This window comes from Tripterygium wilfordii, chromosome 21 (assembly GCF_013401445.1).
Source record: "Tripterygium wilfordii isolate XIE 37 chromosome 21, ASM1340144v1, whole genome shotgun sequence".
Lineage (NCBI taxonomy): Eukaryota > Viridiplantae > Streptophyta > Magnoliopsida > Celastrales > Celastraceae > Tripterygium > Tripterygium wilfordii.
This window is the reverse complement of record NC_052252.1, coordinates 14597111-14619251: the sequence shown is the minus strand read 5'-3', so window position 1 is coordinate 14619251 and position 22141 is coordinate 14597111. Positions and strand designations below refer to the sequence as shown.

At 36.9% G+C, this 22141-nt stretch overlaps 3 protein-coding genes across 4 annotated transcripts; 2 read left to right on the top strand and 1 right to left on the bottom strand.

The window, feature by feature from the left end:
* Window positions 1–2961: 2961 nt before the first annotated feature.
* On the bottom strand, window positions 2962–4125 carry LOC119987980 (F-box protein At2g05970-like). The gene has a single exon (XM_038832896.1). It carries the CDS (start codon window positions 4123–4125, stop codon window positions 2962–2964), a length of 1164 nt encoding a protein of 387 aa, XP_038688824.1.
* A 5657-nt stretch (window positions 4126–9782) lies between these two features.
* Window positions 9783–16486, top strand: LOC119989921 (auxin response factor 3-like). Its single transcript, XM_038835695.1, has 11 exons — window positions 9783–10557; window positions 10911–10967; window positions 11387–11569; window positions 11717–11801; window positions 11950–12040; window positions 12112–12276; window positions 13698–13817; window positions 13891–13966; window positions 14719–14878; window positions 14986–15920; window positions 16141–16486. The coding sequence occupies exons 1-11, from the start codon at window positions 10234–10236 to the stop codon at window positions 16180–16182; spliced, it is 2238 nt and encodes a 745-aa protein (XP_038691623.1). The 5' UTR covers window positions 9783–10233; the 3' UTR covers window positions 16183–16486.
* Window positions 16487–17380: 894 nt separating this feature from the next.
* On the top strand, window positions 17381–21641 carry LOC119988672 (MLO-like protein 12). 2 transcript variants are annotated; one of them, XM_038833799.1, is made up of 14 exons: window positions 17381–17829; window positions 17936–17993; window positions 18130–18242; window positions 18339–18455; window positions 18748–18808; window positions 19331–19419; window positions 19530–19604; window positions 19690–19778; window positions 19903–19952; window positions 20057–20097; window positions 20220–20393; window positions 20536–20571; window positions 20693–20821; window positions 20959–21641. In XM_038833799.1, the coding sequence occupies exons 1-14, from the start codon at window positions 17710–17712 to the stop codon at window positions 21304–21306; spliced, it is 1500 nt and encodes a 499-aa protein (XP_038689727.1). In that variant the 5' UTR covers window positions 17381–17709; the 3' UTR covers window positions 21307–21641. The 2 variants fall into 2 exon arrangements, with proteins under 2 accessions (XP_038689727.1, XP_038689726.1); XM_038833798.1 differs by having other exon boundaries at window positions 17384–17829; window positions 18088–18242; window positions 20959–21640.
* Window positions 21642–22141: the final 500 nt, after the last annotated feature.

Below are 22141 nucleotides of genomic sequence, written 5' to 3'. Positions count from 1 at the left end.
ATGAAGTCATATTTTGAGGGTAGGCAGGAGCTGAATGTCATCATCCTCCTAATTAACTTTAATTTAGGTATATAATAAATTAAATAAATTACCATTGTGTTTACGAATACAAGTGATACTTTAATTTGAAGAGATAACATAATTAAAGCCTAGGCAGGAGTTGAATGTCATCAAATCCTCCTCCTAATGAACTTTAATTTAGGTATCTAGTAAATTAATTTATCATTTGATTTTCGTTTAAATGAAGATATGACAATTAAAATCTAGGCAGGAGCTGAATGTCATCAAGTCCTCCTCCTAATTGACTTTAATTTGGGTATCTATTGTTTTTCGTTAAATTGAAAGATTTGCAACACTAAGCATGCAACCTAACATATAATTAAGCAATGCATTCTAAATAATTTATCAACTACTCCTACTCATGCATCTTTGATATTCTAAATTTACCAACCCTTAAACATGCATACTAATCACATTAAACATGCATAAAACTAAACTACTTACTTTTTCATTATTTTCCACTACCCTATTACATATTTATATTTACAAAGATATATACATGTCAAGGAAAATTTAAATACAAATATTATATATACCATACAAATATGGTTCATGAAGCCCGTATGTTGGTTAAATTCGGTCCAAACTCCAAATGCATACTCCGGTCCAAGTAAGGTCCAGCGCGGTCCACTTCCAAAAATCGACAAGAAAATGGAGATGTCAAAATTGGATACCCAAATATAACATCAAGGACTACTTTAAATCAGAACCACTTTAGAAAATTTATACATGTAAACATGATTTTTCATTTTCATATAAATACATGTTTTCATTCAGATCTGGAAATCCTATATGCCAAAATCATATTCCAACCTAACCAATCAATCGGAACAATTTTGGACAGTTCTTACCGAGAGAAACAACTCCTCGTCTCTTAATATTTCTAAACATCACTACCAAATATCAACACATAAAATACATGAAAGCCCAGCACAAATTCTAGCAAGAAGATGAGATCAAAAGCAGCCAAAATCCATTTATAATCAACTAGATCTCATTTCGAAAACTGAATACCATACAACTCAAAACATCAATCACCAATGACATCACCTATTGAGGTCTCGAAAAAGGAAATAAAACTATGAACCAGCAAACACAATGACAATTGAACACAATTTGAACAAGTTAAACACAATGAACTAGCAAACACAATATAAAAACACAAACTAGAAAAACCATAATATGAACACCTTAGCAAGAACACGAACCAACAAACACCAGCTAATCAATTTGAGTGCAGGGTATTATGAGGGACTTCAGAGAAATGGGACCATAGAGATGCCAGAATAGACTATCGGACATATAAACAACAAAACAAAAAAAAATAGAACTAGATTCAAGATGAATGTGATTAGATTCATTACCTCTTCTTCTTCTCGTTGATTCTGCTGTTGCTCTTTCTCCCGATTTCCTTTATCTGACCCTTCTCTCTCTCGGCTTTCTCCCCTAATTTCTTCTTGCTCTCTCTCAATTCCTCTGTTTTTTGCTATCTCTCCCCCTTTTCTTTCTTTTTTTTCCTAGCTTTTTTTGTGGTATGCCGTTGATTTTCTTCTCCTTTTTACACCAAAACTCTCCAAACCCTCTTTGTTTTTCTTCTCTCCTTTGTGCCGCCCCCCATTCACACCAAAAACCCCACATTTCTTTATACCATGTGACCACATAAAACCCTATTTTCTCTTTTTGCCAAAAAACCCTACAAACCCTATTTTTTCTCTCCTTAGAAACCCTAAGAAACTAACCTTTTTGTATTTTCCATTCGTTTTGCCAAATCCTAAAAGGTGCTACCTTTTTCCTTTTTAAGTTTTTATTTTTGAATTTTAAATTCTCTTAAAATTTTAGATATTTTCTAGGGTTTTTATTTATAGGTACTTATGGACTCATGGGTCAAGGTAATGACTTTTTATAGGCTTGTGGGTCCAAAAATGGGCTTTTGAATTTTTGTGGGCTTATGGGCTCAAGAACAAGCTTTTGCATTTTTTGTGTTTTTCTATTTTCTATTTTTTTGTATTTTTTTGGCCGGACGAAAACCGGTTACTACAAATGTTAAATAAATTCTCTTAAAGTGGAGAGATTGAATTGAATTCTCATGGAGCGGGTGAGATGTATGTTGCTAAATGGGAATGTTTCCATTAAGTTTTGGCTGCTATATATTATCTATTGTCCTGAATTACACGCAGAGCTAGCTCTAGATTTTTGCTAGGAGTTATTCTCTAACCATCCTCGACCAATTGCATGCAAAAGTCATGTGAATACAAAATTACTTGTCACTGTGACTAGGGATGTCAACGGGGCCGGGAGCTCTTAACCCATCCCTCGTTCGACAAACCCTTACACGTCCCTGCTAAAATACCCGTCGTGTCTTTGAATCTTCATCCCATCCCCGTACTTTGGTACGGAGAATCCGCACCCCTTTACCTGTCCCCGTCAAATGTAATTTTAAGAACTCCAATAGTTGTAAAAATCTCACCAACTATAATTGTGTAAACTCTAATAAGCGAGCAACCGAGTTGAATAAATGAAGTAGCTTGTTATTATTATGATAATGGAGAATATTCACTTTCAAAATGCTTTGATCCGAAATGAAGGAATGAAAGTATTATTATGATAATGGAGAATATTACTCTCTCGAAGATTTCATTGGAGCCAAACTGAAATATGGAGTCAAAAGAGAAAGAATCAAGATTGTTTCATTATTTGTTTCCATATAGGTGCAGCAGATTATCAAGATTTTGATGGTGTGATTGTCTCATAGGTGAATCAGAATTTCAAGTAAACTGTTTTCTGTGTTTGGCTAAGAGGATTGATCAAATTCTATTGAGTAAATAGACAGATACATAAACCCTCAATAAGAACATACAATAAAAATTGACTTGTATGGAAAACAGTATAGGAGTTTGCCGTTTAATATGGATTCGGTGTGATCCAAATAGATGGAAAGACACATGATGGAGCACGATTTTGTATGCAAGAAATACCATCCTTTGGAAACAGGTGTTTCTGACCCCATCCATCTAACCAAAACACGCCAATCGCAAGGTTTGGATTATCAACAGAGTTGTGTTCATCATCAATGTAATAGATGCAATTGCTTTCGAAACCAGACAAATCATGGAAGTCAGACAATTCAATTAATTGCGGTGGACCTCGAGCAACAAACAAGATGCGACCATGAATGTCTTCTACTCTTACCCAACTTTTGGGATCATTCCTTGTGTCCAGCTTAAATACTGAGAATGACTGTGTGCACCGACGCCAAGTTCCAAGATGCTTTAACATCACCCTAACAATCAATAGAAGTTCTCCCCGTGATTCCACCAAGTAAAATCGGTTATGGTATTCTTGTTCTTCCAACTTTATACTACTAAGTGGATGTGTTGCCAATTTCCTCCAAGAAATAGGCTTGTCCACGATGTCGAAAACATAGAGCCAAAGGAATCTGCTGATGGCATATAACTTTCCGTTACTGAAAGTTATATTGGCAATATTCAAATCAAAATCGTCCCCGACCAGATACGATGTCCAGCTTTGATCTCCTGGACGGCAAAACGCTAGGTGATTATCATTATCATCCCACACAATTGCAGCAACCACGCACCTACCAGCAGCTATGTTAGTCACAGTGGGCTCCGATGATAAAATAGCCTTGTTGATCCAATATGGAACTTTCTTCTTCGATGTAGGAAAGTTGAGCGACTGGTTTGGCAATGAGATCTTATTTCCAGTGAAAGGGTTTAATAGAGAGCTACCGTAGATGTTGTCAGACATAATCAGCCAACCATGAGATGTTCCAGCACACCTACCTTTCGGTAAGGGGATTTGGTAGAATCTTTTGTTCTGGAGGCAATAGAAGCCTCTGGTTTTGCTTGTTAGACTCATGGAATAAACTAACCATGGAAGGGGATGTCGATGAGCAGATCTTGATAGTGTTGCATGCCTCCATGCAGTGCAAACCGATTGAAACCTGTAATAATCATCAAGACTCAAGCTTGATGCTATCAAATGCAAGATTTCAGGGACAAGTTGTGACCAGTCTCTATGCTTGTTTTTTGCAGCCTTTTCCGTCATCTCAGTCAGATTGAAGGCACCGGCTTTTCCCCCAAAACAAACCTACCTTTATATAAAAAATTTGGAAACCCTAGCTACACATTCTAGGTAGGAAAATATATTTGAGTTTGGAAACCCTAGAAATTTTAGGAAATTAAAATGCAAATACATGAAAGAAATCTATTCAAATACGGAAAAGGACATGATAGAATTCAAGCTTGGCTACAGATATAAACCTTTTGGGCCATCACTGTTTCATTGGAAGGAGACCCTTCATGCAATCTCATTTACCTAATTAATGGAGCATCCTGGCCTGTTGATCGAATTGCAAAAAAGATACGAGCTTTAATTAATCCAGTTGACACCTCTAATGGTTTGCAGTATGGATAAATAAGCCGAGTGATCTAAGGTGGGTTTAAAGAGACTTTTAAAGAAATTGGATTGAGGATAAGTCCACTACCCATATTACATGGGCATAAAATGGACTTTTAAAGAAATTGGATTGAGGATAAGTCCACTACCCATATTACATGGGCATAAAATGGGCTTTTGAACATATGGATGGTGACCCATCTTAACCCAAAAACTATAGTTCATAAGTAGAGGAAATTCCAGGCACCAGCAGCTTTTCCCCCAAACGAAATCTACCTGTATATAAAATTACACACAAGTTTGGAAACCCTAGCTAATGCCTAATGGGGCTTTTCTCTCAAAGCCTGACATACTCACATTCCATGACCTTAACCAAAGCCCACTTCTTGGCCCGCCTTCCACAAATAATTTTAAGGCCCAAAGTTTAACGACAATGTGTTAGACGACACTCGCATAGGCCCATTACACACAGTACAGTAACCACTAACCAAAAACCCTGGTGATGCGTTAATGCAGTTTTGGGGCCGTACGATCGATAAACCTCGTGCGTAGTCGACAGCCTCTGATTAGACAAGAACCGGTCTAGTTCCTTTTGGCAAGTCCCGGGTTGGGTCCACATCCACCACCATACACATCACTACACGTGTCTCGTCAATCGTGATAAGAAAAATCCATACAGCCAACTAGCCAAGCCAACACCGGGCAGGATTTTCAAGGACAAAGCTGTTAAGATACAAACAAACGGGAGACATACCCTACTGTATCATCAACCGTGAAATGACCAAATAATCCTCAATATTGATCCCAATGAGTACACGTGTACGGCCAGTAGCATACATACAAAACCTCGGGGCGCGTATGCGGAGGATGATTGACGCGACTAAAGTACGATGAATGGTGAGAGACAGAGTAGTAGGCAGTACCCCGCGTAAAAGTCGAGGGGTGCTGCTGCTGCCTCTCTGCAATAAAGCAGAGAGTGAAGACTGAAGAGGGGCTTTACTCTGCTTTTCGATAATGACTCTCCCTTTACCCCCACTTTTTTCTCCAGCTGATCCCACGCGCGCTGGCCAAAAAACAGCTTTCGTCAGATACGATAAAAGATTAAGCGATGTTTAGCACGCGTTTTGTGGAGACTGGGGTAGGATTTTATCTGCACAGATTCTTCTTCGGGGGACAAAATAAGCAATTCGGAGAAATGTAGGGTCAAATTTTTTATTTGTTTCTTAGGCATGTAGGGTCAATTTGATTATTCAGTGAAAATGGCAACTTTAATATTTGGCATTTTTCATAACGTGGGGGTAACATGGTTTTTCTATTATACTCGCAGACAATAACATTGTGAATTTTAAGAGGAAAAAAAAACTATAATATTACCCCTTCCCTCTTCATCCATGGAACTTGAAGGATTTGATAATAGTTTTTTAAAAATATTTATAAAAAAAAATTGTCTTATGACACCTAAGATTGTCATACACCTTTTCATTTTTTAGGCTCGGCTGAGGAGTTGTTAGCATTTTTCCAATTGCCTTAATAAGTTGACTAATTATTAGCATCGGAATTAGTTTATCTTAAAACTCGCCTTTGCACCGCAAATTTTGAGTGCAATATCCATTAGGATCCCTGAACAATCTTAGAGATATCTTTTGATGTGTTATTAAATTCCTGGACAAACTGAGGGTCCATTAGGATTTATGAAATGATGAGGATTTGGAGCAGTCCATGTTATGTTGTTGTTGTTAGTGTCAATGGGATTGAGTATGCATTAATCAAGGCATTAACATCCACTTAGCCTAAAGTAAACCAAGCTTTGTGGGGAAGTATTATAGTACTTTGGGATTGCTACATGTAGATGCTGCACTGACAATTATGCAGCAAAGCTTCTCTTTTGAAGTGAGAGGAATCATAATTACACATTCCAAGTTGCTCATTTGTTCTTCCATTGTTAAAATATTATGATATGATTGGAAGTTGGAACCACATTATCCACTAAACCATGACTATGATTTACCATTAAAACATTGAGATAACTATGGAAGTCATTAGTTGTATGCAACTTACTTCCTTGTTAATCATTACCATAGTGAATTCACTTTTTTTAAAATTTGATGAGCAAGTGGTGTAAATAATAATAATTCACCCACCTTCCCGTAAAGATAGTCCTACTTTATTTATTTGTCTCTCCCAAATTATAATCTTGTTTCATTTTTTAAAATATAATTAGTTCATTAGTTTCCTAAAAGACCCCTATTTAATGTGATTTGTTATTACAGTATTAATTAGGGTCATCTAAGTATTAATTATGGGTGTTAATTAGTGGTGTATTAGGAAATGTGTGAGTAAAATTAAATGTCGTTACTATATTAATTAGATTTTATTAATCTGTGTGAAAAAAAGAAGTAGGACTAACTTTATGGGACGGAGGGAGTAATATCTCTTTGACTCCACGTTGAGTTTTGACCCAACTTACCTTACTGTTAGATGGGAAATTTTTATACTCGTAAGCTTGCCGATCCGAGTTTAGACCCATATAAATCGAATGTCTAAATGATAAACTTGTATGGTGTCATTATCGGTTATTAAAAAAAAGTTAATGATAATGACGAAAAATAAGCAAAATTGTTTGGGAAAAATTTAAAGTCTCAAAATTATACAATAAATGCTTTGGACTAACTATAGGAAAGATACCTTTATGAAGGGGTCCCCATGTTAGGATAATTTCGACAATGTGCAAGTACATTGGCTCAATATTTATCACTTTGAATCCAAATATGTATAACGTTTATGGTACTTTCTTTGCCATTTTCATATCAATTATTAATTGGCTCTCATATCTCGTATTCTCCAATAATTTTTAAAAATTTTATTTTAGTTTGCTTGAAATCACAATCATACCATAAAACAACCATGTACGAAAAACAAGACACTTGCTATAAACTTTGGTCAAACGGCATCATTATTAGGTTGGTTTAGATAAGATTCACACTAAATTTACCATGATTAGTTAAAAATAACATAATGACACCAAAATCTTTACCAAAACATAATCAATTACGTCGTGTTTGCCCTAGCGTGCATTTTGAGACTTGCCTTATCGCGCCTCCATTTGTTAGATATGGCTCCTCAAAAGGGATTTGGTCTTTTCTAAAAGAAGAGCAACTGCTCATTTTCTTCATTTTTTAGGTATAAAATATTTTTTAAAAAATATAAGATAATATATTACGCACCTACGTCTAACGGCGTAGAATCATTCGGATTTTTTCATAAATTTTCTTTACAAATTTTATTTTTTTATTCAATATAAAAATACAACATTAGAGTCAAAATTATTGATAATTGTTATTTTAAATAATAAATAAATAAAAATATTGATATAAAAAATAAGGAAAATAAGGAGTTAGTATTCTTTTAGAATATTAGCAGAAGAGCACTTTAAGTCTGTATCCCAATCCCTGAAAAGGATATTTTTAATCTTTAACTTTCTAGAAAACAAAAGACCTTTATTTTTATTCACTGTTTTTGCTCATTAAAAGCCAACTGACTCCAATCAAATTAAATTACCATAAAAATAAAAATTGACCAAGAAAAAACAAATCCTCTTTGTGGATGCAGGTGTATTGAATTGGGCAACATAATATGTTAACAAATATGTTAATGGGTTACCCAACAGGGTGTCTAACCAGCACAGCATTTTGACCCTCACGAATAGGAGATTGGTTGGATTTATAGAAAAATTTTCAGGGCACCCCACTTAGATTTGATAATCATGATTACTTTTTAATCCCAAAATTAATTAATGCTGAAAAAACTGAAGTTAATTTAGCTTTAAAAGTGTCTCTTAATTAATTGAGCCCCTATTTTGTCATAAACACTAGAGTGGGCTGTCTAAAAATTTTTTTAGGCCCATTAATTAATAATGACAAAAATCTTAGTGCGGTGGGTGGGTTGGCACTGACACAAAAGTCAAAGAGAGGCAAAAAGGCCAGGAGTATGTTTAGATAACCGACCACGCTCCTTTTGTTCGCGTTGTTACACGTACGACTACGATCAACGTATTGGTCTCTACGGGCTTAGTGTGAGAGTGGGATGAGTCGGATTTCTAATTCCAGATAAAAGCTTGGTTCGAGTCTATGACCGATTGGGCATTAAGTAGCAACCCGTTTTGGCCGGGCTATCGGGCTACTCCTTCAACCTATATAGCCTAAATAGCTACAATGTTTTGGGTTCTTTGCAATTGATGGCACTGGTAAAGACCTGCTCCTTTAGCCTTTTCAATACGGTGACACATTTTGTCCACATCTTATGTGGATTGACATTTATACCCCTCCAAGCCAAAATATGAGGACCCATATGTTGCAAGAACATGGTGTCTATTTGGCCTACAATGATCACTCTCATTCTCTTTGATTCAAAACCTACAAACCCTTTTGGGGTTTCTTGGATTAATTGGCCCCAACACACATATTTATGAGTTTTGCTTGCTAGTTATATGAGGCCTTTTCACCTATAGTTGTTAAATGTATATGAGCTATATAGCTTAAACACAACTATCAACACTCGTCTTCCTTGCAAATGCCACTTATAGGACCTTTCGGACACCAAGCTTTGAAGGTAAATTAATGTTGAAAGTGGAAAGTGAACATTATTAGAAACCAAAGAAGATTTTAGGCAATTGTTTTGTTTCGAGCAACTTGGAATTAAAAGTAGATATTTTATCATCAACTATGATCTATATAAATAGTGTTTACTGTTAAGAGATGTCTTTTTCTATAATTGAACTTGTTCTATTGGTTAGACAAAATGAGCAGCAATTGTCAATTTGTCATTTGCTTTTTGCCCGAGAAAACAATCAATATATAGCCCACAAGACCATTTAGTAAAGTGAAATTTTAGGCAGGCAACATCATGAAAGGACAAAAAAAACACAGCCACACAGGTATTGCGAAAGCATAAAACAACTAATAGTAAGTTTGAATCCAGGATAAATATGAATTCCAGGATACCATGACGTATATATTGACTAGATTTTCTGTATTGAACTCCGTAGACTTGTGAAGCCTAGAAATGATTATGGGAAGAGGATGATGGTCATTGATACAAACGTAAGCATGTTTTGTTTTTCATCAAGGTAGGCAGGAATGCAGGATTGAAGGAAGGGGGACATGGGGAGAATTGGGGAAGTAGAAGGGGACAGAATAGACATACACTCGGAATACAGGGGGCCGTACAATACTATTCTCTTTATGTCTCCATTTATCAGCTGAGATATTATTATATTGGGTGTGGCTGTTTAATTAACAATCGTCTCTCATAAAAGTAAAAGTCACTTCAAAAGCGTTCACTTCTCATCACTCTCTCTTTCTCTGCCACACATCATCCAGCAGTCGCAGGCATTGCAGCAGGGCGCTGCACCTTTGCTTCTCAGTTTTGGCAGATGAGAAAAAAAAAAAAAAAAAAAAAGAAGAGAAAGAAAGAGAATACTTGAAAACAACCCATCTGGTTTAGACGCAAATTAATACGTTTGACACCTTTGATTTGATATCTAAAACTAAAAGGCCCGTTAAGGACTTTATTGTCTTAAAAGTCTCGGTCTTTTTACTCTTCTGAGTGCTGGGTCTTGCTGCTTTCAAATAATGCCGAGCTTGCTTTCATATCAGTCTCCGTAATTCACAGCTATGAACTCGCACTACAAAACCCAAGTTTACATTTACAAACAACGACTTCAGTTTATCATTTAGTCAGGTTTTCTTGTGTTTTGCGATGATGGGTATGATTGATTTGAATACCACGGACGAGGAGGAAACGCCGTCGTCTGGGTCTACTTCGCCTTCTTCGTCCTCTGCTTCTCATTTAAGCGCTTCTGCTCTGGGTGCTATTGGTTTAAACGGTTCGGGTGCTGGTTCGGGTTCCGTGTGTTTGGAGCTATGGCATGCTTGTGCGGGTCCATTGATATCGTTGCCAAGGAGAGGGAGTGTTGTGGTGTACTTCCCTCAAGGCCATTTGGAGCAACTCTCTGAGTCTAGGGCCTCACCCTGTGATCTTCCTCCTCACATTTTCTGTCGTGTTCTTGATGTGCAGCTTCATGTATGTACTTATATCTACTGTTTGTTGTCTGTTCTCAATTTTATGGGTTAATGGGCACTTCTGGTTATGTTCTATTATGAATTTCTGGAGTGTTGTGGTGATTACATTGATGGGTTCTGAGAATTACTAGAGAAATCGAGGGGAAAATTGAAATTTGAATTGCTGTCCTTTTGTGTGCGGTTCGAGTAAAGGCAAGAGTCATTATACCTCCAATCCTTTGGGTTAATAAGAGTCATATGTAATTGAAATAATTGAATTCCTATTTGTGGTTTTTTCCGGTGCATACAGGCTGGGGAAGTTATAACGAGTTTGTAATTTTAAATTGGACGTAAAACGTGTGTTTTCTGTGGCAGGCAGAGGCCCCAACAGACGAGGTTTATGCGCAGGTCTCACTGGTACCTGAAAGTGAGGTAACTTCTTTTTCTGGGCTAATGTTTCACTGCTCTCTGATAGAATATGAGAACGAGGAAAGAAATGAGTTTTTTTGGTTCTTCAGTTTCTGTTGATCTGGGGTCTTATAATCCTGACCATATCACTCATCTTAGCATAGTTAATAGTATCTGAGTCTTCTTGTTATTCAATTTGAGATAACCAAAGTGCAATGCTCTATGTTTCCAATTTTTTTAGTTTCTCCTTTGAGGGAAGACAATGACTTTATTATTATTATTTTAACTTGGCATTTAATCCTACAATTGGAGTTGAGTTTCTTGGGATATTATGTTGTTAGCTTCAAACTATTTTCGTTTCTTCACTTTTGTGGTTGCTTTTTTGGGTGGTTTGCTATAAAATCCTAAGACAAGATGCATTTTCCTTGAATTTTTGCACATAGCATATTGAACAAAAGTTGCAAGAAGGGAAAGTTGAGCCAGAGGGTGAAGAGGAGGATATTGATATGACTATGAAATCAGCAACGCCTCATATGTTCTGCAAGACCCTCACTGCTTCTGATACTAGCACCCATGGAGGATTCTCTGTTCCCCGTCGAGCTGCTGAGGACTGCTTCCCTCCATTGGTAGGAATGGAACTTTTACCTCTCCATACTTGCTTAGAAAAACCTGTTCGAAAGTAGCATCTATCATTTTTTTTTATGCTCGTATCATTAAAAGTTGTGAAATACATATTTGCATGGTTTGCCAACTAAAGTGGACTGTTGCTGTAGGATTATACTCAACAAAGACCTTCACAAGAGCTAGTAGCAAAGGATCTGCTTGGCCTGGAATGGAGGTTCCGACATATCTACCGAGGTATGTGGTAGAATTACCTCTATGCTCTGTGGGTTAAGGCCCCATCCTTGATAGTCAAACAATATCTTACTAATTCGATAACTCTAATGAAAGCTATCCCCTTTTTGTATTCTCAATATGAAATTCCCCTCCCTCTTGGTTTGTCCAGGGCAACCACGGAGGCATTTGCTCACTACTGGATGGAGTGCTTTCGTAAACAAGAAGAAACTTGTTTCGGGAGATGCAATCCTCTTTCTCAGGTGTGAATATTAAAAACTAAAAATGAATTGTGATTAGTATTCTGCATTTGTTTACTAGATAACTATGGCAGGGGTGATGATGGAGAATTGAGACTGGGAATTCGAAGAGCCGCACAAATAAAATACAGTGCTTCTGTTCCAGCTCTCTGTAGCCAGCAGATGAATCACAGCAGTTTCATTGATGTGGTGAATGCAATCTCTAGGAGAAGTGTTTTCAACATCTGCTACAATCCAAGGTAATATCTCGTGCTTTCAGTTAATGATTTTCAAGAAGTAATATACACTATACAGATTCGGCATGTGAAATTGTTAAGCACGTTAAACTTGCGAGTAGACAATTTAAAGGGCTTAACAGGGTGAAGGGTGGATCCAAATTAGCTGTAATTGTGATTAAGTAGCTCAGACAAGAATGATTTATGTGGAATAATGATATTTGGAAAGCATGGAAAATATTTTATATGTTAGTTAATATTTCGTCATACCTTTTGTTTGTCAGATGAAAGTTTTTTTTGCCTAGAACCAAATAAGCCATTTATAATATGCTATGACTTCATCTGAGAAAGTATGTTTAAACATCAGATTGGTTTGCTATGTATGAGTTTCATGTCTAGTCTTTATTCTCCAGGGTCTCCACTTCTAATACCTAAATTATGTGATGGAACTCTTCAGTGTCATCTCCCCCAACAAACTTTAGGCACATCTTCTGTTGTCTCAGTAGTCAGAAGATCACCCTCTCTCAATAGTACTCAGATTTTGCCTTGCATTTGTACTCCTTCTCACCCTCTCTCAATGGAAATATCTCCGAAGCTCTAGTTTCTGATTTGTGGTTGTCATAATATAACACGATCAACTTCATGTCTCCTCTTCTCTTCAAAAGATTACTTGTTCATTATATTGTATCTTGGCTGTGAAAGAATCTTCACAAGAAAGAGCTATTATATTATGGTTTCTGATTGTAGCTTGTAAGAGGTTTGATAGAGCACAACCAGAGAAATAACCAGTAATGCTCAAGAACAAGAAGCAAGATGCACAGATATAGGATTAATAAGATAGATGTTTGTATTGATGAATACTGGAAAATGGAAATGGCAATAACAAGATAACCTAGCTTTTGAGGAGCTAGTACCTCCCTTTACAAAAGACAACCCAAAACCCAGTCTGCCTTATTCCTGCCATACTACCACTACTTAAAACCCTGCCAAAGTCTCAGTAACGTGCTTGCTCCAGTGAAAATACTCCACGTGCCAAGATCAAGACCCTCCACTTGTCTTCTCACGATCCTTCTTGCCTCTCCTCTTGTATTGCTTAATGGTCCTATCAAGGTTCCACGAGCAAAACTTTACCTCAATGTGGAACACTTGATAATTGCATATATGGGTCATAGACTCATAGTAGTTCCTTGCATATTGAAGTCATTCACACCTGATCACATGGTCATTTGTACCCCTATATGTGGACTTCCCTCAAGCTTGCAGTTGATGCTGTTCTATTGGTCTTTGCTAGCACCTAGGGTATTATTATGTCTTTGCTATTTGTATTTTCCAGATTCTCCACTTATTGAAAGACTGTTCTTTGAGTAACAATTTGGTTTACAAAGCAACATTCTTGGTTTCTACCTTTTGTAGTAGATAGTATTGATTCCTGTAACATTTTGCAGGGCCAACTCGTTGGATGTCATAGTACCCTTGCATAAATTCCTAAGGAGCCTTGATTATTCTTTTTCTGTTGGAACAAGGTTCAAGATGCGCCTTGTAACAGAAGATGCGGCTGAAAGAAGGTATGACTTGCTTTGGCTTGCAGCACTCGAACGTAAATTACACTTCCATTATTGATGAAAATCCATTTGGCAGATACACCGGAGTAATAGCTGGTATCGCTGACGCAGATCCTGTGAAATGGCCTAGGTCGAAATGGCGATGCCTTCTGGTATTTATTTTAATTGTTCGAATGCTGTTTGTACCTTAGAATGTACCTGGAAGAATTTAATCTTAGAAACAAGGTCTACGCCTTTTTACTTGTCCTTGATGTATACGTTTGGCTTGCTTATGCAATACTCCAATAAAATCATCTACTCAATCTCACCCACTGGACTTTCTGAAGATTGTTTAAAGTGTTTATTCCCTTGCCTGATGTTGTAACTGTTCCGAGAATTTTGGGTTGATACACGGGGAGGGATGGGTCCATGGCACAACCCGTGCCTAAAATTTTTGACTAAGTTTCTTATTTTTGATAAGAAGACACTGTCCTTGTTGATAGTAGTGTCGACAAGGTTTAGGCGTCTTTTCCCACTATCAGATGAATGGGTCCATGCCACAACCCGCTCCTAAAATTTTTGACTAAGTTTCTTATTTTTGATAAGAAGACACTGTCCTTGTTGATAGTGGTGTCGACAAGGTTTAGGCGTCCTTTCACCTTGAATATTGATAGTGGTTTCCAGTGAACAACTTCTCATAATATTCCAGGTCATCAAGCTTCACTTTTAGTTTTCAGATCATCAAGCTTAATGTCATCTATTTGGCTTGCTCGAGAATTTATTTGTTCATTTGGATACTTACGTCTTTCTTATGGCCAATTTTATCTGTTCTGCAACATCGTGAACATGTTGCATCTAATATATGTGTGAATTAATGATCTATATCTGTATTGTTTTCTTTGTTCTAATAATTCTTTTTTTACAGGTTAGGTGGGATGATGGCGAGGTCAATAGGCTCAATAGGGTGTCTCCATGGGAGATCGAACCATCTGGTTCTGTTTCCAGTTCCAGTAGCTTGATGATGCCTGGTTTAAAGAGGACCAGGACTGTATTGCCTTCAGAAAAACCAAAATTTGTTGCTCCTGGTAGGTTTTGCAATACCAAGAAACAATTTCAAGTTTTCAACATGATTAGTTTTCTGTTCCGCTCCTTGCTACATTATTATTGACTGGCCTTTATGTTCTTATGGTAGATGGAATTGGGGCATCAGATGTTGGAGAACCTTCAAGGTTCTGGAAGGTCTTGCAAGGTCAAGAAATTTTGGGTTTTAATCCTGTTCCCAATGGTGTTGATTTTCACAGTCTGCATCAATCTGAAATAAGGAGGTGCTTTCCTGGTACACACAGTTCTGGGACTGTTGCAATAGGAAATGGTTATGGAGATCCACTTGTGAGCTCCGATATTCCCAACAGAAGCGTAGGTTTTGATGAATCTTTCCAATTCCGTAAGGTCTTGCAAGGTCAAGAAATATTGCCAAGCCCATCATATGAACGAGCCCCAGATGTTAATGTGGCTCGTGAATTTGGCAGCATTGGGATCTCCTCTGGTGTTCAAGTGCCGAGATGGATAAAAGAACGTTCTGCCCATATCCATGGATTTGATTCTCATATGTGCCTCCCCGCACCACCCACACAAGTGTCATCACCATCTTCAGTGTTAATGTTCCAGCAAGCAAGCCATCGTGCTTTGAACTTCAATCAACCATATGGTTTCAATGAGCAGCAGGATCAGCGAGTTGGCAATCGAAGTTTGGTTTATATTCCCGAAACATGCAGAGAAAAGCCAATCTCATTTTCATCAAGTGAGCGTAGTTTCAGAGGTAACCATCAGGGGAGCACAAATCATCTTGGTCTATCCAATGAACGTATGCAGCATGGTGATGCAGGACCTCTTGTAGGTCAATCGGCATATAGAAGTAATTCAGATTTGGTGTCATCATGCAAAAGCAGCTGTAGACTCTTTGGTTTCTCATTGACCGAGGACCGACATGCTGCCAATTTACAAGAAACTGAAAATTCATTGACAACTCCACTGACTACTGGATCTTCTTGTGTCCCTGGTGTGAGAGACTGGTTCCACACTAAGCCTCCAGCAATGACCAAGGCAGCTGGAAGCGACTGTACCAATGTAAGTAATCTCCCCATGCCATGCAAACTATACTTCTCCATGTTATGCTTTTGTGTACTGTTTTTTAGATTCCAAGTGCAGGTTCACAAACAAGAGTGTCTTGTAGCGTTTAGACGATTTTCAGCTTTTGTTGATCTTGTTGGCTGCAACGTTGTGAGGTTTAGTTGTTCTCACATCGATTTTTCAGATAGTCTTGACATAGAAGTCATTGCTTTTGCAGGTAATTCTGCAACACAGACTTGAAGCTTATAACATCTATTAGTTAAATAATGGTGGCCTCCAAGGTTGTGGAAGAGAGGATGCCAGCCTTTAGTTTGTCTGAATTGTATGCCATTTGTTTTCGTTTTGTTAGGAGAAAGTGTAATTCATCTCCTGAAGTAACTTTGACAGTATCCGACTCCTTAGCTATGAAAAGAACCGTCTGTTTACAGCTGGTTAAGTTCCTGCTGTAATCTTTCTTCATTATTTATTGGAATGTAAAACATTTGTGGGGTTACCCTGCAAATTGAAAACAGAATGATTGCATGGTACTCTTGTTTATCTACAAGAAACATTGTTGAGTTTCAGATCTTGATTCACATTATCATTTTGGATCATACCCTTCTTCTGTGATTTTTGCCCTATACAGTTATTGGGTGTCTTATTTTTCTTCAATACAGGAATGTTTTGGGAACAAATTCTGGGATTTGCAAGTAGTAAGGATGCAAAGATTTTCAATTTTCAATTTTCAACTGCTAGTTTACCTAGGATGCTAATTTCTACAACAGTGACCTATCAATACAATGAGTAATTAATGGTCCTCTAACAGGATTTCTAGCGATTCCATTTCTTGCAAGGGTCTTAATTGAATGCATTTGGAATGATTAATGTCCACACTGCTGTTCCAGAAGGCAAAGCAGAGAGAATTTGGTGTTATCATGTAACTTCCTCGTCGGTTCCTGATGACTCTTAATCGAGATGAAAAAAGACTATCAAAAACATACAAACGTCAGAGTCAATTTGTTGAGCCTATATATTAATATATATAGATTTGATTAATCAATTCCAAATCCTGCATACGAGGTTTTGGGTGTTTTGAATAACCGCATGTTTAACGGTTCAAGTTTAAATCTATAACGAATGTTCAAAAGACGAACTAATACGATATTGTTAAAAAAAAGAGTGTTTCCAGTAGTCAAAAGTCGATGTAATATATTGATAGAACGCATGGACCTTATATTATTATTTTTACTATAATGTATATAAATATAATTATCATTCATCAAATCATAAAAAATGGCATAAACATGCTGATATAACCGTACACTTGGCACCTGCACTGTGCAGTCCGTCAATTCCCCGTGTGAAAGCTTTTTTAATTTTAACGATGAAACTTCTTCACTTACACACTGTGCTAACGCGGCGGGAGCTGGTTTAATTAATTGCTTTTGCCTCTTAAATCTACAGCTACGGTAGGGTATCTGCAGTTCTGCACTCACTATTAGCCTCAACCACCACGCGTATTATCAAATTGAGGGGAAAAAAATCACAGTGTCACCTCTCTCTCTCTCTCTGGTTATGTCATTTTTTTATTCTAATTGTACAATGATCGAAGTCATACCTGGCTCATCAATTTCACTACCAACCATTCGTCCTACGAAATCAAGGACCTGGGCCCCCAACGAATCACAAGAAAGTCAAGTGACCCCACCGCATTCATATATAATGATCCCCACCTTTCTGTTTATATGCTCCTGTGAACGTATAAGCAAACTCAGGTAACATAACCGAGAAGAGAGAGACAGAGAGGATGGCAGATGAGGAGGGAGTTTCACTGGAAGAAACTCCAACATGGGCTGTGGCAACTGTTTGTTTTGTGTTGATACTAATTTCCATTCTTATTGAGCATTTGCTTCATCTTCTAGGCAAGGTGTGTGTATATTTCTGTGCATTATTTTATATATGTATCTTTCTCGTGGTCATATATGATTGATTTTAACCCATAACCCATTTGTTTTTTTTCATGTTTTCAATAGCACTTCCAAAAGAAAAGGAGGAAATCACTCATTCAGGCTCTTGACAAGATCAAATCAGGTAAGTTTCATGTATAGAACAGAACTTCATTGCATTTCTTTCCTGAGAAAAAGCGTAAATTGTGACGCAAATTATGTTCTGTTTGTTATTGCAGAGTTGATGCTGTTGGGTTTCATTTCGTTGTTGTTAACTGTAGGCGAAAAGCACATTGCAAACATCTGTATTCCAAAGAGTGCAGCCAAAACCTTTCTTCCTTGCGAAAGCTTGTCCTCCAGTGATACTGAGGAGAGTACCAGATGTCAACAGCAGGTACAATATATTGATTAGGACGCGTGATTAAATGCTGGTATTGTGTATGTATTCACGACTAACTAGATTTATGTTGTTTTGCCTGGATTTGTGCAGGGAAAGGTTTCTTTGTTGTCTAGAGAAGGAGTGAGGCAACTCCAGTACCTCATCTTTGTGTTGGCTTCCTTCCATTGTTTGTCATGCATTCTTACATTCAGCTTAGGAATGGCTAAGGTACTTCTTTTATTATTATTGTTATTTCATCCTGATTGCCTTTTAGGACCTTCAGACAATGTATGTTTCAAATATTCAATGTTCTTTTGGTGTGTTGTTGGTATATTTTCTGCTGTTCTGTTTTTCAGTGTGTAATAATGGACAAAATCAAATGCTTTTGACAACTTGAACGTGTTCTCACTCTTAAGAGACTTTTCAATGGGGAAATTGGACTTGTTAAGCTTTTGACAATTATTGGGTTTTGTTCTTTTGTGAAATATAATGTTGATTTTGTGATACTTTTTTGGGGCAGATGAGGAGGTGGGAGTCCTGGGAGGCAGAGACAAGAACATTTGAATATCAATTTTCAAATGGTAAGCTTAAGAAGGCTAAGAACCTGATTTGTTTACGTAATTTTAAATCTCTAGGGACCTTCCAATGTGGAATTCAATAATGAAACAGTGCAAGACGGCCGCCCATGGAAGCTTTTTGATATTCCAGTAACATCTGGCCCTACCCCTTCATCTAGATCCAATTATCAATGGCAGCAATGACGCACTTCAATAATTTGTATTAGCTCAAGGAGGCTAAGAATCTGATTTGGTTACGTAATTTTAAGTATCTAGCGACCTTCCAATGTGGAATTCAATAATACAACAGTGAAACACAGCCGCCTATAGATCTAAGTATTATTGGCTGCAATGATGCACTTCATTAGTTCATATATTAATGATTGTGACCCTTTAACTTCTTGCCAACAGAAAAGTATACATGGAAAGAATTTCCAAGATTCATCCAAGATTATTTTTCTAATTTAATTCCATGCAAAAAGTATTTATTGTTCATATTGTATTACATTTTTTTTTTGAATTTAATTTAATTAATAAAATATGTAGATCCAAGAAGGTTCCAGCTGACCCATCAAACAACATTTGGAAGACGACATCTAAGATTTTGGACTGAGCAGCCATTTCTTCGTTGGCCGGTTAGTTCAACTTGGATCTTATTACCACACTAGATCATTTCATATAATCATATCTAGATAGTAGATAGCTCATTAATTGATGCAGTGTCTTTGGTTGCCATATTTTACAGGCATGTTTTCTCCGACAATTTTTCAATTCAGCGTCCAAAGTGGACTATTTAACTCTTAGACATGGATTCATCATGGTAGGTATAGTTGAATTAATGGACGGTATTTTAAGGATAAGGAGTGCTTAACTCTCATTTGTTGCCTTCTTTACTGCTGCTTCAGGCACATTTTGAAGAAGGAATCAACTTTGACTTCCAAAAATTTATCGAAAGAGCTTTAGAAAAAGATTTTGGAGTGGTGGTGGGAATAAGGTAAGTGTACTATTGACAGCAAGCAGCACATAGTGGTGTAGAAGCTTATCATTTACATTTCCGCCTATTAATTAATCAACCTAATTAGTACTGATTAGAGAATTATTCTCCTTGGCTATCTCAGCTTCTGGATTTGGCTCTTCTCCATGTTTTTCATCTTCTTTAATGCTGAAGGTAATACTACTTAATTACAATTATATTCTCATATTACATAAACTTAGATTATATATCCGGCTTGATCAGTGATCCTGATTTATCTCATTTGTTCATTTCTTCAGTCTTCAACAATTACTTGTGGCTTCCGTTTATTCCACTAGTGGTAAGCAAGTGAACTTCTAAGTACCACCCCTTCTATATGAGAAGTGAACTAATGAGTACCTACTCAATCGACAAATTGAAAGAAGACTGATGAGTGAAAAATATGGATTGGTTTATTGTTAGATGTTATTGCTGGTGGGAACAAAACTACAAAGCATCATAACCAAGATGTTCCTGGATAGCCACGACAAATCTCCTGTTGTTAGAGGAACATTTCTTGTCAGGCCCAGTGACCATTTATTCTGGTTTGGCTGGCCTAAACTGCTTCTCCACCTTATCCACTTCATATTGTTCCAGGTGATTCCTCCGTTTTTTTTAATATAACACCAATATATTTTAGAGGCTAAGAATAAAATAACAAGCTCTTTACGTTTGTTATATTTGAATTGAATAACTGATTCCAATGAGTTACTATTTACTACTATTCTGGATTTTGCAGAACTCATTCCAACTGGCGTTCTTTGCATGGACTTGGGTAAGCACTATTTGTACAAGTCGATGATTTAAATAAGAATTACTTTCGTTTGACTTAATTGGTATGCGAAGAAGGTCCAGAAAAATCCCGGCTGACCACTTTCATTTCTTTCACTGCACAGTACAAGTTCGGTTTTAGGTCATGCTTCCACAAAAAGACTGAGGATATTGTCATAAGACTTGTCATGGGGTTTTTAGTGCAAGTTCTGTGTGGCTATGTGACACTTCCTCTGTATGCTTTGGTAACCCAGGTAGGATAATTTACATTTTGATCGCTACTAGCGTAAATAATGACTCGTTCACGTATGAAAAACAGAGTAAAAAAAGAGAGGAAGTGCATACTAGAGTATGCCTTAATTAATTGTTTCTTTATTTTTTGACATTTCAGATGGGTACGTCAATGAACAAAGCTGTCTTCACAGAGAATGTGACGAAAGGCCTCAAGAGATGGCGCGTCAAGGCAAGGAAAAACCTAGCACACAAGAACAACTACTCACCATCACGCCTCTCCCTCGATGCTTCACTTTCCCTGGACACTTCAACTTCTTTTAGCATTGATGCATCACCTTCTTTCAGTCTTGATGCTTCATATTCTGTGAAATTTGATAGGCCAATGGAAGATGAAGCTGTTGTAGCTATTGACATCGCAGAACAAGATCGAAGTCATGAGGGAACAGCAGATGAGCATGAAAAGGTGAATTCATTCGATGGATTCGATACCAACAAAATGACGTAAAATTTCTTTGTTGATAATAGATTGAGATGCCCACATTGTTTTTGTTATTATTTAATGTGAGCTGATTGATTTTATGTATAGCTGGTACAATATTAGTTAATAGTTACTTTATTTATTTTGTATATATGAATTCCATAGATTATGTAGAAGAAATTTTGGATCTTAATGGGCCTTAGCTGAGGCTTTATACACCTGTCAAAATGGGCCATGTCAATCTCACACCGACTGGCAGCGGTTTTTTTTAGATTCTGTAGATAAAAATTGTTTGTAGTTAGAATCGAACCTTGGATAGCGAATTTTGTTGTTGGAATCGAACTTTTGACAATGGGTTATTACCATGTATTTGACTATTTGGTGCTATTTTACTTCAGTTTTTCCAAGTATTGAAAGTGTGAATTCGTCTTTAATGCAGAGTTGAGTGGTTAATTTCTTGATTCCTGGTTATGTTCTCTTTCATTAATGAATACGGATCTGTTGTATTTTTATTACAGCAGGTCCGTTGTAATACAATTTTAAGTTAGCAAAAAATTTTATTTTTATTTTTATTTTTAAAAATAATAAATGTGTAGTATTATTCTTAACGAATCCAACGGTATATTTTTTATTTGAAACAAAAATCATATTAAACGTGAAAAATGCATGACAATTTTAGACCTTCGAATATAAACACAAAACATTCGATGTCTCGATCGCAATGAATTTTATTTTTGTTTAGAACAAAAAAATATGTCGTTGGACTCATTAGACCGAATACTACAAATTTACTATTTTAAAAATTTTTAAAAAATCTTTATGCTCCAAAATAGCTACAACAGAGTCTGTTGTAATTTTTACT